General features: G+C 36.5%; 1 protein-coding gene across 8 annotated transcripts in view; it reads left to right on the top strand.

The window, feature by feature from the left end:
* Positions 1-20,148, top strand: part of GPHN (gephyrin) — a 284,049-nt gene that overhangs the window by 87,966 nt on the left and 175,935 nt on the right. For all 8 annotated transcript variants that reach the window (XM_088145626.1, XM_088145622.1, XM_088145627.1 and 5 more), the window contains exon 3: positions 3,863-3,920. In XM_088145626.1, the coding sequence (XP_088001752.1) occupies positions 3,863-3,920 (58 nt within the window). The remainder of the gene's footprint in view (positions 1-3,862; positions 3,921-20,148) is intronic.

Raw genomic sequence — 20,148 nt, 5'->3', positions numbered from 1 at the left:
ATTGATCACGTGATCTGTACAGTGGAGTAAGGTCCATTAAATAAAATCATGCCTTAACTTTATGTTTAACAATTATGTGCACAACAAATAGGACCTGCATATCTGGAATTGGGGGAAGATGCCATCAGTCTCTTGTCATCATTCCCTGTTGGTTCTGGAGTTCTTTGGGATGCACCTCCTTTCAAGGAGGCATTCAAACAGTCTGCCCCAGGCACCTGATGGACCCTGTTGGGTTCCAGAGGGAGCTTGGGGTTGTTCCTGAGATTCTGATACACAGCTCGATCAAGGCTTTGGTTGCCTCTTGAAATGAGAGGGTGATTTTGGCCTTGGACTGGATCACGTCTGTGTGGGCTCTCTATGCACGTGGATATCGGAGGGTCTCCTGGTTTTCAGAGGAACTCCAGTGATGAAATGGCATAAGAGATGCCTAGAATGCTGCCAGAGGAAGACAAAGGGTTTAACCTGACCAAGCACGGGTAAGAGCCTTTCTTAAGTATTCCCTTTGGCAGGCTCAAAATGGGGGTAGTACATTCATCCTGGCCCGCCTTGACCTCTGAGTGGCTTTTGATACCATCGATCATAGTATTCTTCTGGGCCAGCTCAACGGATTAGGAGTGGGAAGCATGATGTTATGGTGGTTCTGCTTTCTCCAGGGATCAGTTCCAGTTGGGGGCGGGGGAGATCCAGATGGAGGCCTCTGCTTTGTGCAGTGCCTCAGGCTCTCTTGTTTCCCCTTTATGACAAGTCATAAAGTTCTATTTAACATCTACATATAATCATTGAGGGAGATCATCTGTTGACTTGGGGTGCGGTGTGGTATCATCAGTATGCTGTTGATACCCAGCTACTGTTGATACCCAATTGTGCATCTTTGCCTTGAGCCAACCAAGCAATGCTGTCAAGGTCCCTTCCCAGTGCCTGGAGGCTGGGGGCATCTGGATGGAGGAGAACAAGCTTCAGCGCAATCCTGGCAAGACTGAGTGACTGTAGGTTTTGACCCTACTGCTCTGGATATTTTTAACCCTGCCCAGGGGTGCACTTCCCCAGTCAGAGGTGGTGCACAACTTGAGAGTCCTTTTGGACTCATGGCTCCTCTTCAACGAGCAGGTGGTTGGGGGGGGGGCTTTGCACAGGTTTATCTTATACACCAATTGCGCCCATTCTTGGGCAGGGAGGCCTTAGTCACTTCCCATTTGGATTAGCTCTCCAAAGGACTGCCCTTAAAGAGCATTTGGAAGCTGCAGCTGATACAGGACACAATGGTGTGGGAAGTTTTGGGCATCTCTTGATACGCTCATATTATACTACTGCTCTGCGAGCTGCACTAGTTCCCAGTAGTCTTCCAGATCCAATCAAAGATGCTGGTTATCACCTAAAAAGCCTTACATGGCATAGGATCAGACAATTTTCAGGATTGCCTGTCACCCATTGTTTCTGTCCACCCCACCAGGTCTAGCAATAAGGGCACGCTCCAGGTCCCTTCCATGAAGCAGTGCCATCTTGTTGGACCCTGGAGTTGTGCCTTCCCTGTGGAGCTGCACCCCCCTGGAGGTCCATAAGACTCTGAAGACCTGGCTGTTTCCCCAGGCATCTGGGCCAGGCAGTTAGGTCAGCTCTGTTGGTAATGTGTTTTCTCTTTGGGGGGCTACTGTTTAACTGAAGTGTCATGGGCTTGTTATGGTGGTTTTAATCTTTGTACACCACTGAGAATCACTGTTGTGAGATAGACCACTCCATAAATCAAATAAATAAATAAATAAATAAATCTGCCAATGCACTGTATATAGCCATCTAAACAGCAAAGTTCCTTGAGTTGAATTCCTGGTAGAGGGTTTGAACCTATAGAATAATAACTGGCTACCTATGTCTGATAGTTCCAAAACAGATGAAATTGGTCATGTAGTGCCCACCTCCTGGTGGTCTGTGTCTACAAATCCAGAATGTGTTAATGCTAAAATATTTAGTATTATGTTCATAATACTATGCACAGTTAATTAGTAATATATGAAAAAAAGTGAACCCTCAGGTGCAGCTTTTGAGAGCCAGTGCAATGTAGTGGCTATAGTGCTGGGCTAGAAACAGGGAAACCATGAATCATGGTTCTCTCTTGAGCATAAAAACAAGGTGGGCGATTTTGGGCCAGTCACTCTCGGTCCAACTCAAATCACCTCCCCTGTTGTGGGGAAAATAAAAAGCAGAAACATTACATGTGTATGCTGCTTTGAGTTGACCAAAAATAAAAGGAGATGAAAATCTAATAAATAATCATATAAGCTTGCAGGAGACAAACACCTGAGGCTATTGATTACAAAATAGAGATGGAGTATAATCCCCATAGCACAATACTTGAACACATTTCTTATCATGGAAGGACAGAATCTCATTTTGCAAAAGGTATTTTTTCTCTTTCCCCTTAATCAGTCGCTTTCGTTTTCTTTTCATTTCTTTCCCCTGCACATCCCACTGACAGAACTACCCCTGGTCTTACCAGCACTTCCCCTCTCCTCAATCATCACTATCAATGGCATATCCTTGTTCAGCAAATTCCAAAGCCCTATAAACCATACCGTCACTGTATGTATTTGTCATATATATTGAAAGGGTGGGTGAGTATATCTTGTGCTACATATTTAGGTGAAGATATGAAGAAATGTATGAAACGTGGAGTATGTGTGACCCATTCAAAACAAGTCATAAAGCACACGGATTTGATTTGGAAGATTTCAACTTATGCAACATAGAGAAAATTACAAGAATGAGACCTCTAAGGCTTAACAAGGATTGATTCAGAGAACACAAAGTGGTTCTCAAAACTAGAGATGGTTCCCATGTGAACTGGATGAAGCAATAGCACTCCAAGTGCAAAGTACTTGGGGTACGAAGAGTGTGCCAAGGTGAGACTGGCCAAGCCTTGTTAGAAGTTATAAACAACAGGTTAATAGTACTTTGGAGCTATTGCATAGTATTTTGAAAAGCAAACCTAGCATGGTAAGCTAGACACTGATTTGAAAGTGTGTATAACAGAGCACATGTATGTGATACAAATAAAAATTTTAGTTTATAAGCGAACAATAAAAGTCCTTAACCTGCATTTATTTCTAAATGTGCTGAGTTTGTAGATAAATAAGAACAAAAAGTAGCAAGTATTATAACAACTCTCTTTACTATGTTTTAATGTGACATACTAGACAGATCTTGCAACTGTTTCAACGTGCTGGATGCTGACTGTAATTCTTAAACTGTCCATGAGTATTTCAGAAGTCTCATGTTGCTGTGTGGCTGAGGCATAGGAGAAATTTTAGGGACCATTCAAGACACAGTATTTGAATCCATAGGAATAACTGTGTTGCAACGTTTTATCACACAAATACTCCATAGATAATATTAATTTGCTACAGTTGAGCCTCCATTTTTTGATACTGTTAGAGTGGAATGGCAAACAACACACTGTATTTTCATACATAAGACTTAAGTAATGCTTGAGTTGCTTCTACTATTTGTTAACATCTGCTGCTGGAACATGCCAAAAAGAAAATGGTAAAGAAACATTTGTAATACGCAAATAAGCAATTCAGCAAATATATATTCAACATTTTAAACCTAATTGTAGCAAGAGCCTCATTGAACCTTACTGTGAAAAAACACCCACTACATCTGTTAACATATAAGCCTCACTTATGTTATTCAAGATGATGTAGGCTATTGGTGTTATGTATAATACATAATAATTCCTTGGCCAGCCAAGTATAGTTTTATCCTAGAAGCTAATCACAATGATATGTTTTTGCTGTTAACACGAACATTTCTTCATGTTTACTGATGTGTTACTGGTTTTGAGAATATTTTCTTCTCCAAATTTCAGATTAGGTGGGACGGTATCTGCATACAAGATAGTGCCAGATGAAATAGAAGAAATCAAGGTATAGTGTTAATTATGCTACTGCTCAATTCTTTAATATATTCTTAAATTTTAGTATATAATTATGAAAATAATATCTTAATTCTTAATTCATATCTAATAAATGTTTCAGTATTTGAATGTATTTTACTTCTACAGTATCAAAATAACTTTTTAATCAAATCACAGTGATCCTTGCATTAGTGAAATTAAGTACCTCTTTCAACAATTACTATAATATCGGGAGAAATAAGCTAAAATTAATGAAAGTAATGTAAAAGTTTGCATTTTCCATTCATTTGCTGAAGTCAATTTTTGTAAGAATTAATACTTTTTATTTTATCTATATTTCTGCAAAATTAGATTTAAATTTCAATTAATCAATTGGACAATTGATTTGGTATATATACCAATATATGATTGGTATACCAATATATGATTGGTATATATTTATACAGTTACGTGGATTCTGGTTTTTGCTTAATTAAATCCTCGATAGCACAAATGGAAGCTCATTTTAAAATGAAGTTTGGTTGATACAGTTTGGATTTACATTAGTTTCTTTTATATGAATCTAAATATGTACATCATCATCATAAATTCATACTATTACACATCAACTAAGGAAGGTATGTATTTGTTGCAAAAATAATCTTAATTAAGTATAGAATTTTACAACGTGCATGCTACTTAAGTGATCCATAAGAATGCTTTAGGAATAGAAAACTTAGTTCTAAGAAATTTTCTAATACACATTTGTGAAATCAGAGGACCATTCTTAACTAAATTATTCTTGCCTACTTACATTTAAAGTGTGCACAAGATCCTGCTACCTCCATTAAAAAGACCACATATGAAATTAGTGGATGGGTACATGGAAGTATGTTTTCCCAAAGGTGGGACCCCACCTATGGAATGATTTCCCCTGAGAAATGTGCCTTAGCCACCTGTTGCTCTTTCTTCAGTGCTAACCTAAGCCATTGTCCTGCTTCCAAACATTTTTGTAATTAGTTTTTGATTTTAAATCTCTTTATTTCACTGAATAATCTTACATTATGAATCATATTTATTTCATTTGGGTTTTATTAATAGTTGTTAATATGTTGTTATTATTATTAATATATTAAATAACTTTGTAAACCAGGGAATTTTATCAGGCAGAAAAAATTAACAGTAGCAATAATAACACAGGAGCAATTTTTCATGGTACGAGAAGTTGCAGAAAGAAGTGTGTGTGTGTGTGTGTGTGTGTGTGTGTATAAAACACCTTAGTGAAAATGTTGAAATCTACAGAGACTCCTGGAACCCAGCCAGTGAAAATATGATTTTTTTTCCAGTTTAAATTATAGAAATGTTTTGTTGGAAGATTAATTTTTGTATTATGAACAAATGTTTTATTAACAATTCCATATTATTTAACTCCCTAAAAATTTCAAGAACATGTATTTTTATTAATGTGAGGTTTTGTATTGCTGCTGTCTGTTTCTATGGAAACAGGCTATAGCATTTAAAGGAAATAATTGATTAGCAGCAGCCAAGTGCTGTGATGAGGTGGCTGTCTTCTGAATGTATATATTTTGTGCTTGATTTAGTGGATACTTGTAGTGTGTTTTATGCTCTCTTCTCAGTTGGACTTTATAAGCTAGCTGTATACATGCACTTGATTTGGTTACTGTATTAATTTCTTTTCTAGGGCTTGCACAATACATTGAACTATAAGCTAACTGAATAGGCTGGGTTCATATAACATATTAAGCCATAACATTTAACATTAAATTTAAAAGTAACCAAGGCTGAAACAGGTTTAATAAGCTGTATAAAATGCAACCCCTAGATTTATAACTGATTTTGTTAAATAGTGTTGTATAATTCCAGCCAATGTGTATGTACATGGTATGTGCGGTAGCCAAATAAGGCTTACAAAAACTTGTAAAAATAACTAGGGCCAAGTTCAAGAGATATTGATATCTAAGAATTTGGGCATTATTACCTGAATTGCACTGTCTCTGGAAACATACTTTCATTAATATTTGGAAGAATGTGCTTTCTCCCTATCTATTTTTATGATACAGGAAAGTGATTTTTATAAACTCAAACTAGTTTAAATTACTATTTCTCATGAGAAAAACATTGCCTTGCCAGAGATGGTTGGCATCCTCTAAAATCCCAGTAAGAATAATATTTTTTGGAGTTGTCAAAACCTTTACTTCAAGCTGTCATATCTTTCTTAAAGGTCTGGCATCTTTCTTAAAGGTCTGGCATCTTGGACTGCATTTTTGTATCAATCATATTTTAAGTTTTGAATGAAATATTAACAGAGACAAAGTTGCAAACTGTAATGTTAGCATATGAATCTGGTTTGCTTATGGAATAGCTGTGTGACTTGTTTAAAATGTGAAGATTGCATCTGTCCCTGACAATTGGAAGAATGCCATTATTTTTCCCCTGTACAAAGGGAATAGTAGCAGGAGTTAATGTAAAATTTAAAAATTGGAGGGAATTAGCTTTTTAAGTGTTTGTAGGAATGTGTTTGGCAGAATTCTGATCAAAAGGTTAGGAAAAGTAACAGCGAGCAACATTTGAGAAGGGCAGCTTTATTTATTTATTTTTATTTCAAATTTGGACACCACCCATCTCATGAGGAAGTGACTCTTATGGTAGGTGGCAGGCCAGGTTTTTGCTCACTATAAGATCATTAAGTAATACATAGATATGAATGTGATGATTGGGTGCTGGAACTGCCAATCAAAGGATGACAACACTGGGTTCCTTCTCACAGGTTATATTCCAGCAGAAGGAAGGAATTGGAGAGAGGGATTTGAGAAATGTCACTGGAAGGATAGGTTTGAGGGAGGCTCAGAGTCCCAGCCTGGGAATACCTCCCCTTGTCAAGGAGAAAGGATTAAGAATAATTTTAGGGCCAGGTAGGCTAATATTAATGGGATATAGATAACTTGAAGAAGTAAGTGAATCTGTTTTAAAACCCATTTCTTAAGTATTTTAATACAAGCCAACTTGTTCCCCTTTGTCCCTATGTTAATTAAATGTGTATGCTATCTTATATCTTCCACACATTCATCCAGGTTTGCTATGTTAGAGAATTTCTAAACCTTCAAAGGGTTTTAGTGTTGTCAACAGAACAAAAGGATAATAAAGGAAAAGGAAAAGGCCCACACAAGGAGGGTATGCAACAGTGAGAAAAAATGTTTAATGTACATTTGTAAGCATATATGGGTAGACCTTGCCTAGCAACTGCATTATTTAGCAACCGTTTGGAGTTACGACTGTGATGAAAAAGTAACTTTACAACCAATCCTCACATTTATGACCTTTGCAGGCTTGTAAAGCAAATGAAAGCTGAAGTAAGATCATAAACACAGTCACAGTTTCACTTAGCAATCACTTCGCTTAACAGCCGAGTTGCTGGTCCCAATTGTGGTCACTAAACAAGGACTACCTGTAATAAAGTGCATAGGGTTGAATTATGGAATGAATATGGAGTTCAAGCTTGATTGCTAATATAATAAGAGCAGTATATGATGGAAGTAAAGCATGCATGCAAACTAATGGAATGTTTAGTGAAATAGATCATTCTTCATAATCCTTTTTTTTTAATAATCTGCACATATATAATTACAATAAAATAATAAGAATTATAACATTTGGGAGCATCAAACCAGTATTTAAGGAAAGGGAGAGAACTTTCTGTAATAAATTTTTTATATCTGTCCAAAAGAGGAAGCAGGAGAGGTTAACATCTCCAAGAAAGTTTTAAACTGGCATATCAAAAAATAATTCTGTCAAAAATAATTCTGTCAGATACTTTTTAATGACAAACCCAAACAGTAGGGGTTTTTTTTTCCAGTGTAAAGCCGCAGGTAGGTTCATATGGGAGAAGGACAATCTAATCAGTCATCCTCAAGGCTGGCATCCTACAGGTGTGTTGGACTGCACCTAGGAATTGTATTCCAAAATATCTGAAAGGTATCATCTTGGAGAAGGCTGATTTATGCTTAGATCATCATAAGACTGATTGAATGTGCTCTGATCATTAGATGACATAAATAATAAAAAAAATTGAGAGGCAATATCAAAAGACAAGAAAAAGTTTCTCTCCCAAAATATTTCCCTTATTGACCAGAAAAATAACCAAAGTAATGTTAACATCTAGCATTGAACATTCAGAGCTTTTTCCCACAGATAATTTAAATTGAGTAATTCAACAGGTAGTAGGTAGTAGGTTAGTATCAACAATAAATTTAGAATAACTGATTCTCATTCTAATTTGAATTATTATTCAGATATGAATTTTTGGGCAACAAATAGCTTTAATCATGGACAAAATGTTCTGTAGAGCAACACTGCTATTGTAAACAATTTTATTTGCTATAAATAAATTTTCCATTTCTCAGTGTTTCTATTTCATAGAATTTCTTGTAGAATTATATGCCGGATTTAAGATAGCAGCTCTGTTTGAGTAAACTATTTATCATTTTATCAGTTTAAGTACTAAATTTTTAAATTTATTTCAACCAAAGCCAAAATGTTAAATTTATCTCTTTTATCAGTTTCTTCTGTTTTAAAACAAGTTATATACGTAGTTCTCCAAGCAGCAGCTTCTGCAGCAAATTGCAATGATGTAGTTATGCCAATGCTCTGATTATATACCTCCTTCAGGATTGATACAGTCATGCAAGTTATGGCATTTGCATGATTATATTATCTTGAACATGCTATCGCTTGCCCTATTATTCTCTCCCTGTGTACAGCCCTGTGTTCAGCCACCAGCAAACAAAAGTGATTGGCATTTAAAAATAATGTGAAAATGAGATATTTTAGTATTAATTTTATCTTTCTTCTTTGGGTTGTAACAAAAAATATGTTTAAGGTGAATAAGAATCCGCATTAGCGAACACATATCTTGATTTTAGTGTATTAGATCTGTAAGATCTATTAAATAGTATTTTTAAAAATACTATTTATGAAATCAGATTTACTTCTTCATTTGTAGAGCTTAATTTGAAATAAGCTTTAAGATGTCAGTGAAAGTAAATGTAATTTTCTTAAAAACCTTATATTTTAAACTAATACGTTTTATGGATGTGTATTATCACAGTTATCCATTAAAGATAATTCAACTGACACTTTAAGCAAAAATGCCTACTTGCAAGGAAGCAAGGATCAAGCTGAATTGTTAAATTATTCAACTGTAAGAAAACATTTTTTACATGCAGTAGATCATTAAAAAAAAACTACACATACAAATATATTGAAATCTGATTGCTTAATTTATCCTTTCCTAGACAGTTGGCTATCTAGGAAATAATAATAAAAATATTTTTATTTTATTATTATAAATTATTGTTATTAAATTATATAATTAATAAATATAATTATAAATTGTATAATTATAAAAGAAAAAATATTAAAATAATTTAAAAAGTAATAGGAACTAGCTATTAGACAGAGTCAGAATTAGTTTGGTAACTGCAAGCTGTTTTGAACAGTTACAGTTCAAAGTGCTGGTTATCACCTATAAAGCCCTTCGTGACATAGGACTATGTTATTTGAGACACCATCTATTTCCCATGTTTTCTACCTGTCTGGTAAGATTGGGTGCACTCCAGGTCCCCTTGATTAAATAATGCCATCTGCTGGGGACCTGGAGGCATGCTTTCTCTGTCATGGTGTCTGCTCTCTGAAAGGATATGACCCCCAGATATCCATGTAGCTACCACCCTGATGATGTTCCAGAAGTCCTTAAAAATCTGACTGTTCTCCTAAGCCTTTATCTTAAGGCTTAGGAGAACAGCCAGATTTTTAAGGACTTCTTGTAGCACCCTGATTGGTTGGTTGAAGTGTGGTTTGTCTGGATACATAGGTCCTTCTTTTTATTGGGGTTTTTTTTCAATAAAATCAGTAAGCTATCCAAAGTTCTTCTAGAGTCAGGTGACCCCCAAGCCAAATTAATAAATACAGTGCTAAAACAAAATGTTTTTCATAATGTTGGAGCATGCTTTTTGATAGTTGAATGTAAACAAACCTATATGTTTCTTCTGAGAATTGTAGATCCAAGTACTAGCCTGTCAGCCCTATGAGGTGGACCAGCTCAGGAAACTGACTCTACAGGAAGACTAGGCCTATACTTTATTGAGATAGGCTATAGTAACAGAATCTTGGAAGCCTGATTGTGCTTTTCTTCCTCTCCCTGTTATATCACAGTGAGTCAGGGAGGATCCAGCTTCAGTCCCTTTCTTAATACTATCACCCTTCCCAGGGTTTAAGGAATGCTTTGGTCCTTTTTGTTATATAATGGTTTCTGAATATTTGCTTCAGGGCCATTTCCATGGCTCTCTACATGGCCATTTAGAAAGTCAACTCCCACACACTGCTCTTCTCCCAAAACAGACATGCTTTTGACCAGTAAGAAGTTTCCAAACGTAATCGGGAGATCAGCAGCATGAAACATTTGCAAGAAACTATTGAGAATATAGATTGAAATATAGAATTAGAAGTTTATAATGGAAAGAGTGCTTAGAAGCATGAATTACTCATGTAATTCTCAATAGTCAGTTCCTCAGGAATTATGGATTAACAATTGCAAGCCTCCTAAAGTAGCTTGGTTTGCTGATGGCTGAATATGAATCCAGAATGGGCCTCTCTAGAGTTCTGCAAGCAACTGGAGTAGTGCTATTTGCAAACTATCCCCTATCCTCTTTGCAAAATGGTTAAATATGTAGTCAGCTGCAGGACAGTACTATTTCTAGCCTATTGCAAAACACAATTTGTATCAGTGCATTATATCATTAGAGTTAAATTAACTTGCCCATAGTAGTGCCTTGCTTTGGAGGACACAATTAACTGTTTTCCAAATCTCAGGATATAGTTTGCAATAGTACAATTTCTTCAGATCCCTAAATATCTAAATTGGAACCAGTACTTTTTAATTTATTTATAAATTATCTGGCATTGGGGGTGAGCATGAATTAGTTAGATTTTCTAATGACATCAAATTATTCTAGTTGTATATTTGAAATGGACTATGAAGAGTACTATGAAGACATCTTTCCAAACTGAGTGAATAGGATTTAAGCCAGTAAGCATAATTTAATGTATAGTTTATATTAGGTTAAATATGTTTGAGCAAAAAGTCTAAATTTTCACATATACACTAAGGGAGTCTAAACAGAAGTGATGGACTAGGAAAGAATGTTATGAAAATGGTTCATTTATTTTTACTGTGCTTCACATTCATAAAATGGCAACTGTCATTCCAGTATGAAACTAGGAATCATAAGAAATGGACTGAAAATAAAGCTGCTGATATAGCAGTGCTCTTATATGAATCTCTGGTACACTGATAGCACTCAGTACAGTTCCAGTACTGAGAAATGATATTTTGGAGCTGGACAATATGTCAGAATATGTGGAAATTCTATGTTGTTTGTTAATCATGCATGTCATAGAGCAGAATTTTTGGTTCCATGGAACTCTAGGATTCCACAAAGACTTGAAGGGGTTCCATGGGACTAAGTGGGAAAAAAACCCTCTCTATGAGGGACTAAGGAAAAAAACCCAACTGCTTTCCCCTATCCTCTTTGCAAAATGGTTAAATATGTAGTCAGCTGCACCTTGAGTTTCCTTTTCCTCTCTCACTTGCTGTACATCACCAGCATTTGCAAGCACTCCATGCAGGAGGCAACTGGCTGCCTTTCTGTTACCACATACAGACAAAACACAACTCCTTGTCTACTCCCACACTCTGGCAAACATTCTAACTTTCAAGAACAATTGCAGTGAGTCCCTTCCTCCACTTCACTTTCCATGCTGCAGATAGTATTTTTGTTTGTGCATGTTCATCTCCCCAAGTGGTTTGCTTAATAAGGTGTCACCCTGTGTACACCTACTTAGGAGTAAGCCCCATTGACATGTGGGAATTAAAAAAAGAAACTGCAATGCACATGTGTTTTAAATCTCTTGGCCTGGGATTTCCTCTGGAATAAACAAACATGAGAATCATATTTTCAAAGGTATGCAGTCAGGAGGAAGTTGGATGCTTAAGTGGCTTCAGCCAAGCATTCACAATGGAAAAATTCATGTTGTCAACATCCATCCTAGATATGTACCCTTTAGTACATGCATATTCATTTTATTTGGGTTTTCTATGAGGCCTATAAATATTTATGTGATATGAATTGCAGATAGTACAGAACTGGTTATAAACTGGTACAGTTGCAGATGGTACAGAAAAAGGAAAAAAAGAAAAAAACAGAAACCAAAACAAATTCCAAGGCTGCTGGTATCGTTGCTGCTTCTTATAGCACAAGTTTTGAGAAATTAAAATTAAATTTGGCTGATTTTGCATTACAAACATTTCCTCAGGTAGAATTTATTAATTGTTGGGTAGAGCTTTTAAAAGACTATACTGAAATTGCCAATTGCAACAACATACCGTTGTAAGAGAGCTTTCCCTTTATATGTGGGAACAAAGAACAAGTGTGGAAATAGGCTAAATAATAGAAGATTATCTCCACTTATAGGTAATATCAATGGCTCCACATAATGAACTTTTATCCGAAGAAGAGCAATCCCATCCCAGTCACTGAATATCGATTTGTTTAAAACATTAACATTCCAAATAATTGTGAAATTCAAGTTTTATTTTTTTGTACTTTATGTGTGTGTGTGTGTGTGTGTGCGTGTGTATGCACCTTTAAGTCAGTCTTGACTTGTGGTGACTGCCTGGACAACTCCATGCAGTTTTCCTGGCAAGATTTTTGGAAGTGGTTTACCATTGCCTTCTTCCTAGGGCTAAGAGAGAGAACTCACGGTCTCCTGGTTTCTAATGCAGTGCCTTTAACCACAACACCAAAGAGGCTCTCTTTTTGTACACTGGAAATGTTAATTTTGCATTTACATTAAACAGTTCACTTTTCATTTTACTGTCAGTTTTCTGTCATTAATGCTTTGCCTGTTGTTCAGGGTACAGGAATTTTCAAAGTTTCAAACCCCTGCCACAGGAAATGAAATATTTTTTTTCTCCTTATTTTATTATATTAGAACTTAGAATCTATTAAAAGTAAATGTGAAAAAATTCAAGACTCAAATTTCTTAATATTATACTTAGAAAAACTGTGGAAATCACTGATGTGGGGATAGCTGCCAATTTCTATGGTTTAAATTGAGCCTAGACAAATTCTGGAAGATACAGCAATAATGGCTTCTAGTTGTGATGGCTGAATACTAACCCCTAAATAAGGAAGCATGCCTTAAATACCAGTTGCTAAGGAACCACACTGGAAGAAGGCTATCATTCTCATATCTTGTGATACAGAATGCTGGACTAAATCAGCTTCTTACTTGAGCTCTTATGTGCCTAAAATATGGGACTATCAACCAGAAGTAAGATGCGGTTATCTAGATTAATTAAAAGAAGACAAAAAGAGTCTTCATTCATGTGAATTAATTAGAAAAATAATATTGGGGTTTAAAACAGGAGTAAAAAATAAAGCCAAAAGTGGTAGGGGTTGGGAAGAAAAAGAGAGAGGTGAAGTAAAATCAGGAAATGAGAACCTATAATAATTTCCAATGTTAATCTTGATTCATTAAATGCCAAAAAAAAAAAAAATCCTTTGAATTTGTTTTCTTATATCCATCTGTTTCCATCCACTTTGAAAAGCACCTATTTGAAACCTGTAATGTTCCAGTAGGATAATTTATGCTTAGTAAAAAAAGTTTTAAAGGCATGGCTTCATCCTATAGAAATTATATAGGAGGGACTTAATGAGATGCAAAAATTAGCAATTCAAATAATTTCTTCCAGATTTTGGGGGGGTCATGAATATTGTTTGCAGATGGGAAGACTTTCCTGGATCATAGAACTTACTGTAGTGGCTCACCAAACTGACCTATTAGAGTTCTTAAATATGTATAGGAATATGACTAGTATAATTTTATGTCCCCATAAACTTTTTTTTATACTTCTGCACATCCTGGATCCCTGAGCACACTGGTATCACTTCTTGTTCTCAGTATTACAGCTTCAGTTATGATTTTGTAAAAAAAGTGGTTCTAAGATTTGAAGGTATTCTTTTATGGTATAGTAACTAATCATCTCAAATAATATTTTAAAATTTGATTTAATTTTACAGGCTTGATGTCTAAGGGTAGACTTTATAACTTAAAAATATCAGAGACCCTAATAGGCATAGCTCATATCTTAAAGACTGCCTATCCCAAGCATATACTGCATCTAAATATCTTTTGCAAGGCTTGGTTGCTACTCTAATAAGTGTTAGTCTGAGGCATATTTCTTTACTGCTGATTCTTTTATTGTTGATTGTTGATCCTAAAAGGCAGAAACTATCCACCACTTCAATATCTTCATTGTCAGTTCTAAGGCTGGTTGCTATATCTGTTGCCATTAGTTTGTCTTCTTTATATTCAATCTTAATCTCATTTTCTCACTCTGATCCTTCACTTTCATTAGTAGAGCTTGCAAATCATTTGCATTTTCAACTATAAAAGTAACATTCTCAGCTTAGCACAGATTGTTGGTGTTTCTTCCTCCAATTTTAAAACCACACTCATCTTCTTTCAAGCCAGTGTAATATATATTACACATAAAGATTGAATAAGCAAGTATATAGCCTTCTCTTACACTTTTGCCAGTCTGTTTCACCATGCTGTGTCTGTACTGTGGCTTCCTGAGCTGTGTATAGGTTTTGCATGAGGACAATAATGCCCATTAAACTTTCTCATTATTTGTTTCTTGATCATTGGAGTTGGGGGAGATAAACTTTTCAGCCTGAAAGGCAACTCTAAAACAGCAATGTCAAATTTTGGGGACTTGAAGATTAAGCTTCAAGCTCTTTTACTACCATTACTACTACTACTACTACTACTACTACTACTATTGAGGTGAAATTGTTTTATTGCAAAATGTGTATGTCCTCAAGCTTTTCATATCACAATTAAACTAACCTGAGAGAAAATGTCATGGGATACAGTGGAATTTAATTTAGACTAAATAGGAATGCTATACCATCATCTTCTTTATTAAAATGAGAGATAGCTGTTATGAGAACAATTATTAATAACAAATAATAAACAGCTTGAAGTTCTTGTAAAGGTTGCTCTTTTTAGCTATTTCTTTCATAGCTATCAGAAAGTATTATTTAAGTTGTGCATTCTGTAGCCCTGAGGCTTTCCATGAGTTTCAGAGCTCTAAAAATTACTCATTACAGAGGGAGATTTCTGTTCATATATAGTAGTGGCTGTCATTGATGAAAGCACCATTTACCACTAGTCCTTGGGTTATGACCGCTCATTCAGCGACTGTTCAAAGTTACAACATTGCTGAATGAGGGGGACTTGTGACCAGGCCACAAAGTTGCAGCTGTTACAGCATCCCCATGGTCATGTGATCACGATCCTGATGCTCAGTGCCTAGCTCGCAATTATGACACTACAGAGAATTGCAGTCACTTGATTGCGATTTCCAACATTCCCTGCTGGCTTCCCACAAGCAAAGTCAATGGGGAAGCTGGCAGGAAGTTGCTCCCACTCCCACCACTTTTTCGCCTGCCCATGTTCCATAGTGCCTGCCCGTAGCACTCCCCTATGGTACCTCCATAATGCCCATCCTCAGGGCCCCCTGCCACCCTGCAACATCCCCCTGCCCACCTGTAACTCTCACCTCTAGCTCTCATCTACCAGCCTGCTTGCCTGGGACTCCTGCCTCTTCCCACTTAACAACCTGTGTGGTCCTGGGGTTAGGACGGCAACTGGGGTCATGTGACATTGCATTTTATGACCATATCACATAGAAATGGAAATTCCAGTCCCAATTGCTATTGTATGCTGAGGACTACCTATAGTGTCTCATTCAAACCCAACAGCAACAGTTGAGGATGCTTATTTTGGTTGCCGACATAAAATAATAATTATACTAATTTCATATCAAAACTGTGGGTGATGTTTAATTAAAATCTTCTACATGAGTTGCCCTTTATCCTCTTTCATATAAGCATGATATTTACTTGTTACTTTACTTCTGGGCTTTTAATATGGACAAGTATTCAAAGGGTGTGATGGAATGGACTTATGAAGGCCAGGCTCAGGGAGATAAGCATGTTCTTAGCCCCCAACAGGAGTGTGGGAAGTTCAAGAAGATGAGGGTGGCACCTCCCTAAGAAATTCACGGTGTTGTGGCTGGCTGGCTTGGGAACTAGGGTTCAGTCTGGGGAGATTTTCTGTCTGGAGGTTGTAGCTAATAAATGCAACAGAACTGTATTTGCATTGTCTCTTGGAGTCTTTGGGCTGAACCTGACAAAGGGCCATGCTTGGTACTTCCTCCGCAACAGGGTTTTAACATTGTGCAAAAGCATTTTAAATGAGTGCTTTGCAACGTCTGTTGGCATTAGTGAAGCACCTTTCCTTTAAGTAATAAAGCAATTGCATCTTCTGGAAGGCTTAGTGCAGTTGCTCTGAAAGCTTTTTGCAGTTGTCTCTGCAATCATGTACATGCACAGCATTTTACTTCATTTGTGGCCCTGGTTAGTGTTTTGAATTGAGACAGTGATCATATTGTCAGAAGTGAACATGGGACAAATGTGCTTAATGCACCACTTTCTATATTTCTTACTCTGTATTTATTTCATTATTGTGCCTGGGTAAAAAGAGGAAAGAGCAAAAAGCAGGCAACATTTTATTTCCAAATCCTCTTTAAATATTTAAACTATTGCTACTTCTATTGGTATTCGTAGTAGTGGTATCTGATCATTGTTATATTGTTATTGTTAGAATTATCAGTATTATTCAAGGTTAATTATAATATTGGTAATTTTATTACTATCACGGTATTATTTCCACATCACTTCCTCATTAGTTTATTTCAGCTTATACTCAGTTTCAATCAGCCTCTTGATGTCTTTAAAACGGCTTTCTGTATCTCTGAAAACTGAGCTATATTGGTCTATTTGTTGTAGTTCTCTGTGATTGCCTATGACAGAGAACTAAAATGCAGCTGATAGAAAGCAGCAGTAATCCTTCCAAATCACTGGTAAGTGTGGACTCATTTAAATGCAATTGTTGTGATGCCAGCCTGCATTCACAAGAATGACAGCCTACTTACCAGACTGAATGCACATTTCTTTATGTCAAGCAGAATTAACATTGGGGAAAGCATGACTTCTGTCACATAAAGTAAAGACAGACATCCCAGTCCCTCCCTTTTGCTGAATTTAAGAGATTTGAACCCTTTAAATCAAAGCAGACCTTTATGGACGTGGAGCAAAAAGCTGCTATGTCTGAGCAGGGAAAACAGGTTATTTTTCCATCTCCCCAATATCTCTTTTAAACAACTAGAATTATCCCAAGAAGCTGGGGAAGATCCAGAGAAAAGAACCACAGGATTTGCTTTGAGATTCAAGTTGTTCTGTAGACAGAAGCAAGTGTTTTAGTCAAGAATCTATATCAGAACTTTGATTTATTATGTTGCGCATACTCTATTGTTTGCTATTATGTGTTAACTTTATGTCCTGTTTTTCTTTCAGAAGCTCAAGGCAGTTTATATAATACTTTTCTTCATTTTTCTTTTTTTTACAACAACCCTGCCTGGGGTATATTGGGTTAAGAGGTAGTGACTGGTACTGTCCCAAATTAACAAGTGAGAATCTATGAGTGGACTTGGAACTTGGATATTCTATTCTGGAGCCCCTCTCAGCTTTCTCTCTGAAGTCAGAGCTATGGGGGAAGCCTGAAAGGAGCCTTCTCCTGCAGTTTTGGCTGAAATGCTTCCATATTTTGTATCTTAAGCAAATAGTGCAGGATTATCTGCAGTTTGCACCAAAGATAACCAGCTTGAAGCCTCCTCAAGTCTACTAAGCAAAATCTTCCAAACACAGCTGCTTTGGTGCACAATGTGGGCAATTTTGAAGTTACCAATCCTGGGAATGTTTCATTTGGTATTTAGTTAAAAGATTGAGGTGAACCTACTCCCACAGCACTGGCTTGAAGCAGTTCATGGCCACCTGATTTGTTTTGTCAAAATGGATTGTGTAGCCTCTTCACTTCAATGAAGTGAATCATGTTTAGTGTCATGGTGAGAATTGCTTCACTGAAGCAAATATATGTGATTAATATATGATTGGTAATTACCAATAATCAGCATAGATTTGTCAATAACAGATCTTCTTAGACTATACATATCTCATTTTTTAATTAGAAATGTCCTTAGTAGATTATGAGCATGCTCTAATTGTAAAATAGCTTGATTTTAGCAAAGTATTTGACCCCATGGCATTCTGATTAACAAGCTAGTTATGGGTAAATGGCATGACAACAAAGTGGATACATGGATGTCTCAAAGTCATATGAGACATCCATGGGTAGGGGGGTGGAGTGGGTTTTATATTGGGATTTTTCTTTTTGTAAGCCACCCGGAATCACCGTGAGTGAGTTGGGTGGCCATATAAATTATTTAAATAAATAAAAATTAATTAATATTCAAAAACTGTTCCTCAGTGGTTCCTCTTCCAACTGGATTGAGGTACTGAGTGGGATACTGTTGTGAGTTCTTTTTTTTAAACTACCAGTAACCAGATTGACCCAGACTCAGTAGTGGAAACTTGGCAGTTGGTTGGGTTTTGTATCTCCCTTCAGTGGATGGAAGAAGACTTTTATTTTACAAAAGGAAAGCTTACAGAGTTCAGTCTGCCTTTTATCTTTTTTAGTTTCTGCTTTCTATTTCTGTTCTGTCAAAGTCTTTATTTCTTCTTCATCTTTTCTCCTTGTTTGCTCCTGCCTAGTCTTCTTGATTCTTCCTCTCTTCTTCTGAATCTTTATTTCATCTGAGGAAATGGCTTGAAGAACTTTTCACCTCACACCAGTCTGAGGGAAGGAAATTAACTGTCTCTCCTGTTTCTCAGCTCCTGCCTCCTTTCTGGTTGCCTCTTCTCAGGGCAGACTTAGTCTGTTTCTTTATTTGACTCCTGGGTTTTTGCTCTTCAGCCTCTTCCTCACAAGGCCTGTAGCAACAGAGTTCCCAGGCAGTTATATTTTCTTCTCTCCTTCTTGCTTCCTGCCCAACACTTCTCTTTGATTGGCAGGTGGATTGTCCTGACAATGGGTGAGGGCCAAGGGGAGAGGGGGAGGAAGGAGCACAGCTGCTTTTAATCTGCTCAGACAGTCTGTCTTTCCAAAGATACCATAAAGTTCAGTAATAGACCATCTACTCCTCAAGATTTTTATTAATGACTTCAATAAAGTGGTAGATGGAATATGTACCAAATTTGAAGGTGACCCAAAATTGGAACAAATAACTAATTCTCTAGAAGACAGAAATAAATTTCAAAATAATTTCAATAGATTAGAGAAATGGGTTGAAAATAACAATGAAATTTATAGAGAGAAATACAGTTTTTCACTTAGTACTTGTGATAAAAATGTAGTTAATTGCAAATGATTCACAGTGGGATGAGGCTACACAAAGGGCAAATGCAATTTTAGGGTAGAATGATAGTTTTCAAAGCATAGGATGTATTTATTCCAATTTATTCTACATTGGTCAGACATCACCTCAAATAATTGTGTCAAATTTGGAGTATCACAGCAAGAAGGATTCAGCTAAACTGGCATATCTTTGGAAGAGGAAAAGTAGTCAGAGTGATTACAGGATTAAAAAGAAGTCTGATGAAGATATACTGAAGGAATTGGGAATATTTAGCCTTGAAGAAACTTAGAGTGATTATGAAAGCAATCTTCAAGTAGCTGAAAAGATGTCACATAGAATAAAATCAAGGCCTATTCTCTATCATTCCAGAGTGCAAGGCATGAAATAATGGATTAATATTACAGGAAGGTGGATTCTGATCGATTGTTAAGAAGAGCTTCTCAGCAGAGTGGTAGAACCAGTACTGAAGTGATAGGCTCTTCTTCAGTGGATGTGTTCAGGAGAAGGATATAAAGCTACCTGTCAAGGATGCTATAATTTAGATCCCTGCACTGAGGAGGAGGTTGGACGCAGTGGCCTAAATGGCTCCTTCCAACTCTATTCTGCAATTTGAGAAAAATCAGTTGCTGAACAGACAGTAGGCTAGATGTATGACTTGATTTAAACTGAGAAGTGTACAAACTATTATGACTAAGTACTTAAGAATTCATAAAGATGTATCAGTTGCATTTAGGTGTCATTTATGGGCTACATAAAACTTCAAATGGCTGATTTAATTTCAAGGAGATCTGACTGA

Source organism: Python bivittatus, unplaced genomic scaffold (assembly GCF_059951505.1).
Source record: "Python bivittatus isolate LINGU-HERP-01145 unplaced genomic scaffold, Pbiv_v1 ctg000480_np1212, whole genome shotgun sequence".
Lineage (NCBI taxonomy): Eukaryota > Metazoa > Chordata > Lepidosauria > Squamata > Pythonidae > Python > Python bivittatus.
The sequence above is the reverse complement of the archived record's forward strand: the minus strand, read 5'-3'. Positions and strand labels throughout refer to the sequence as shown.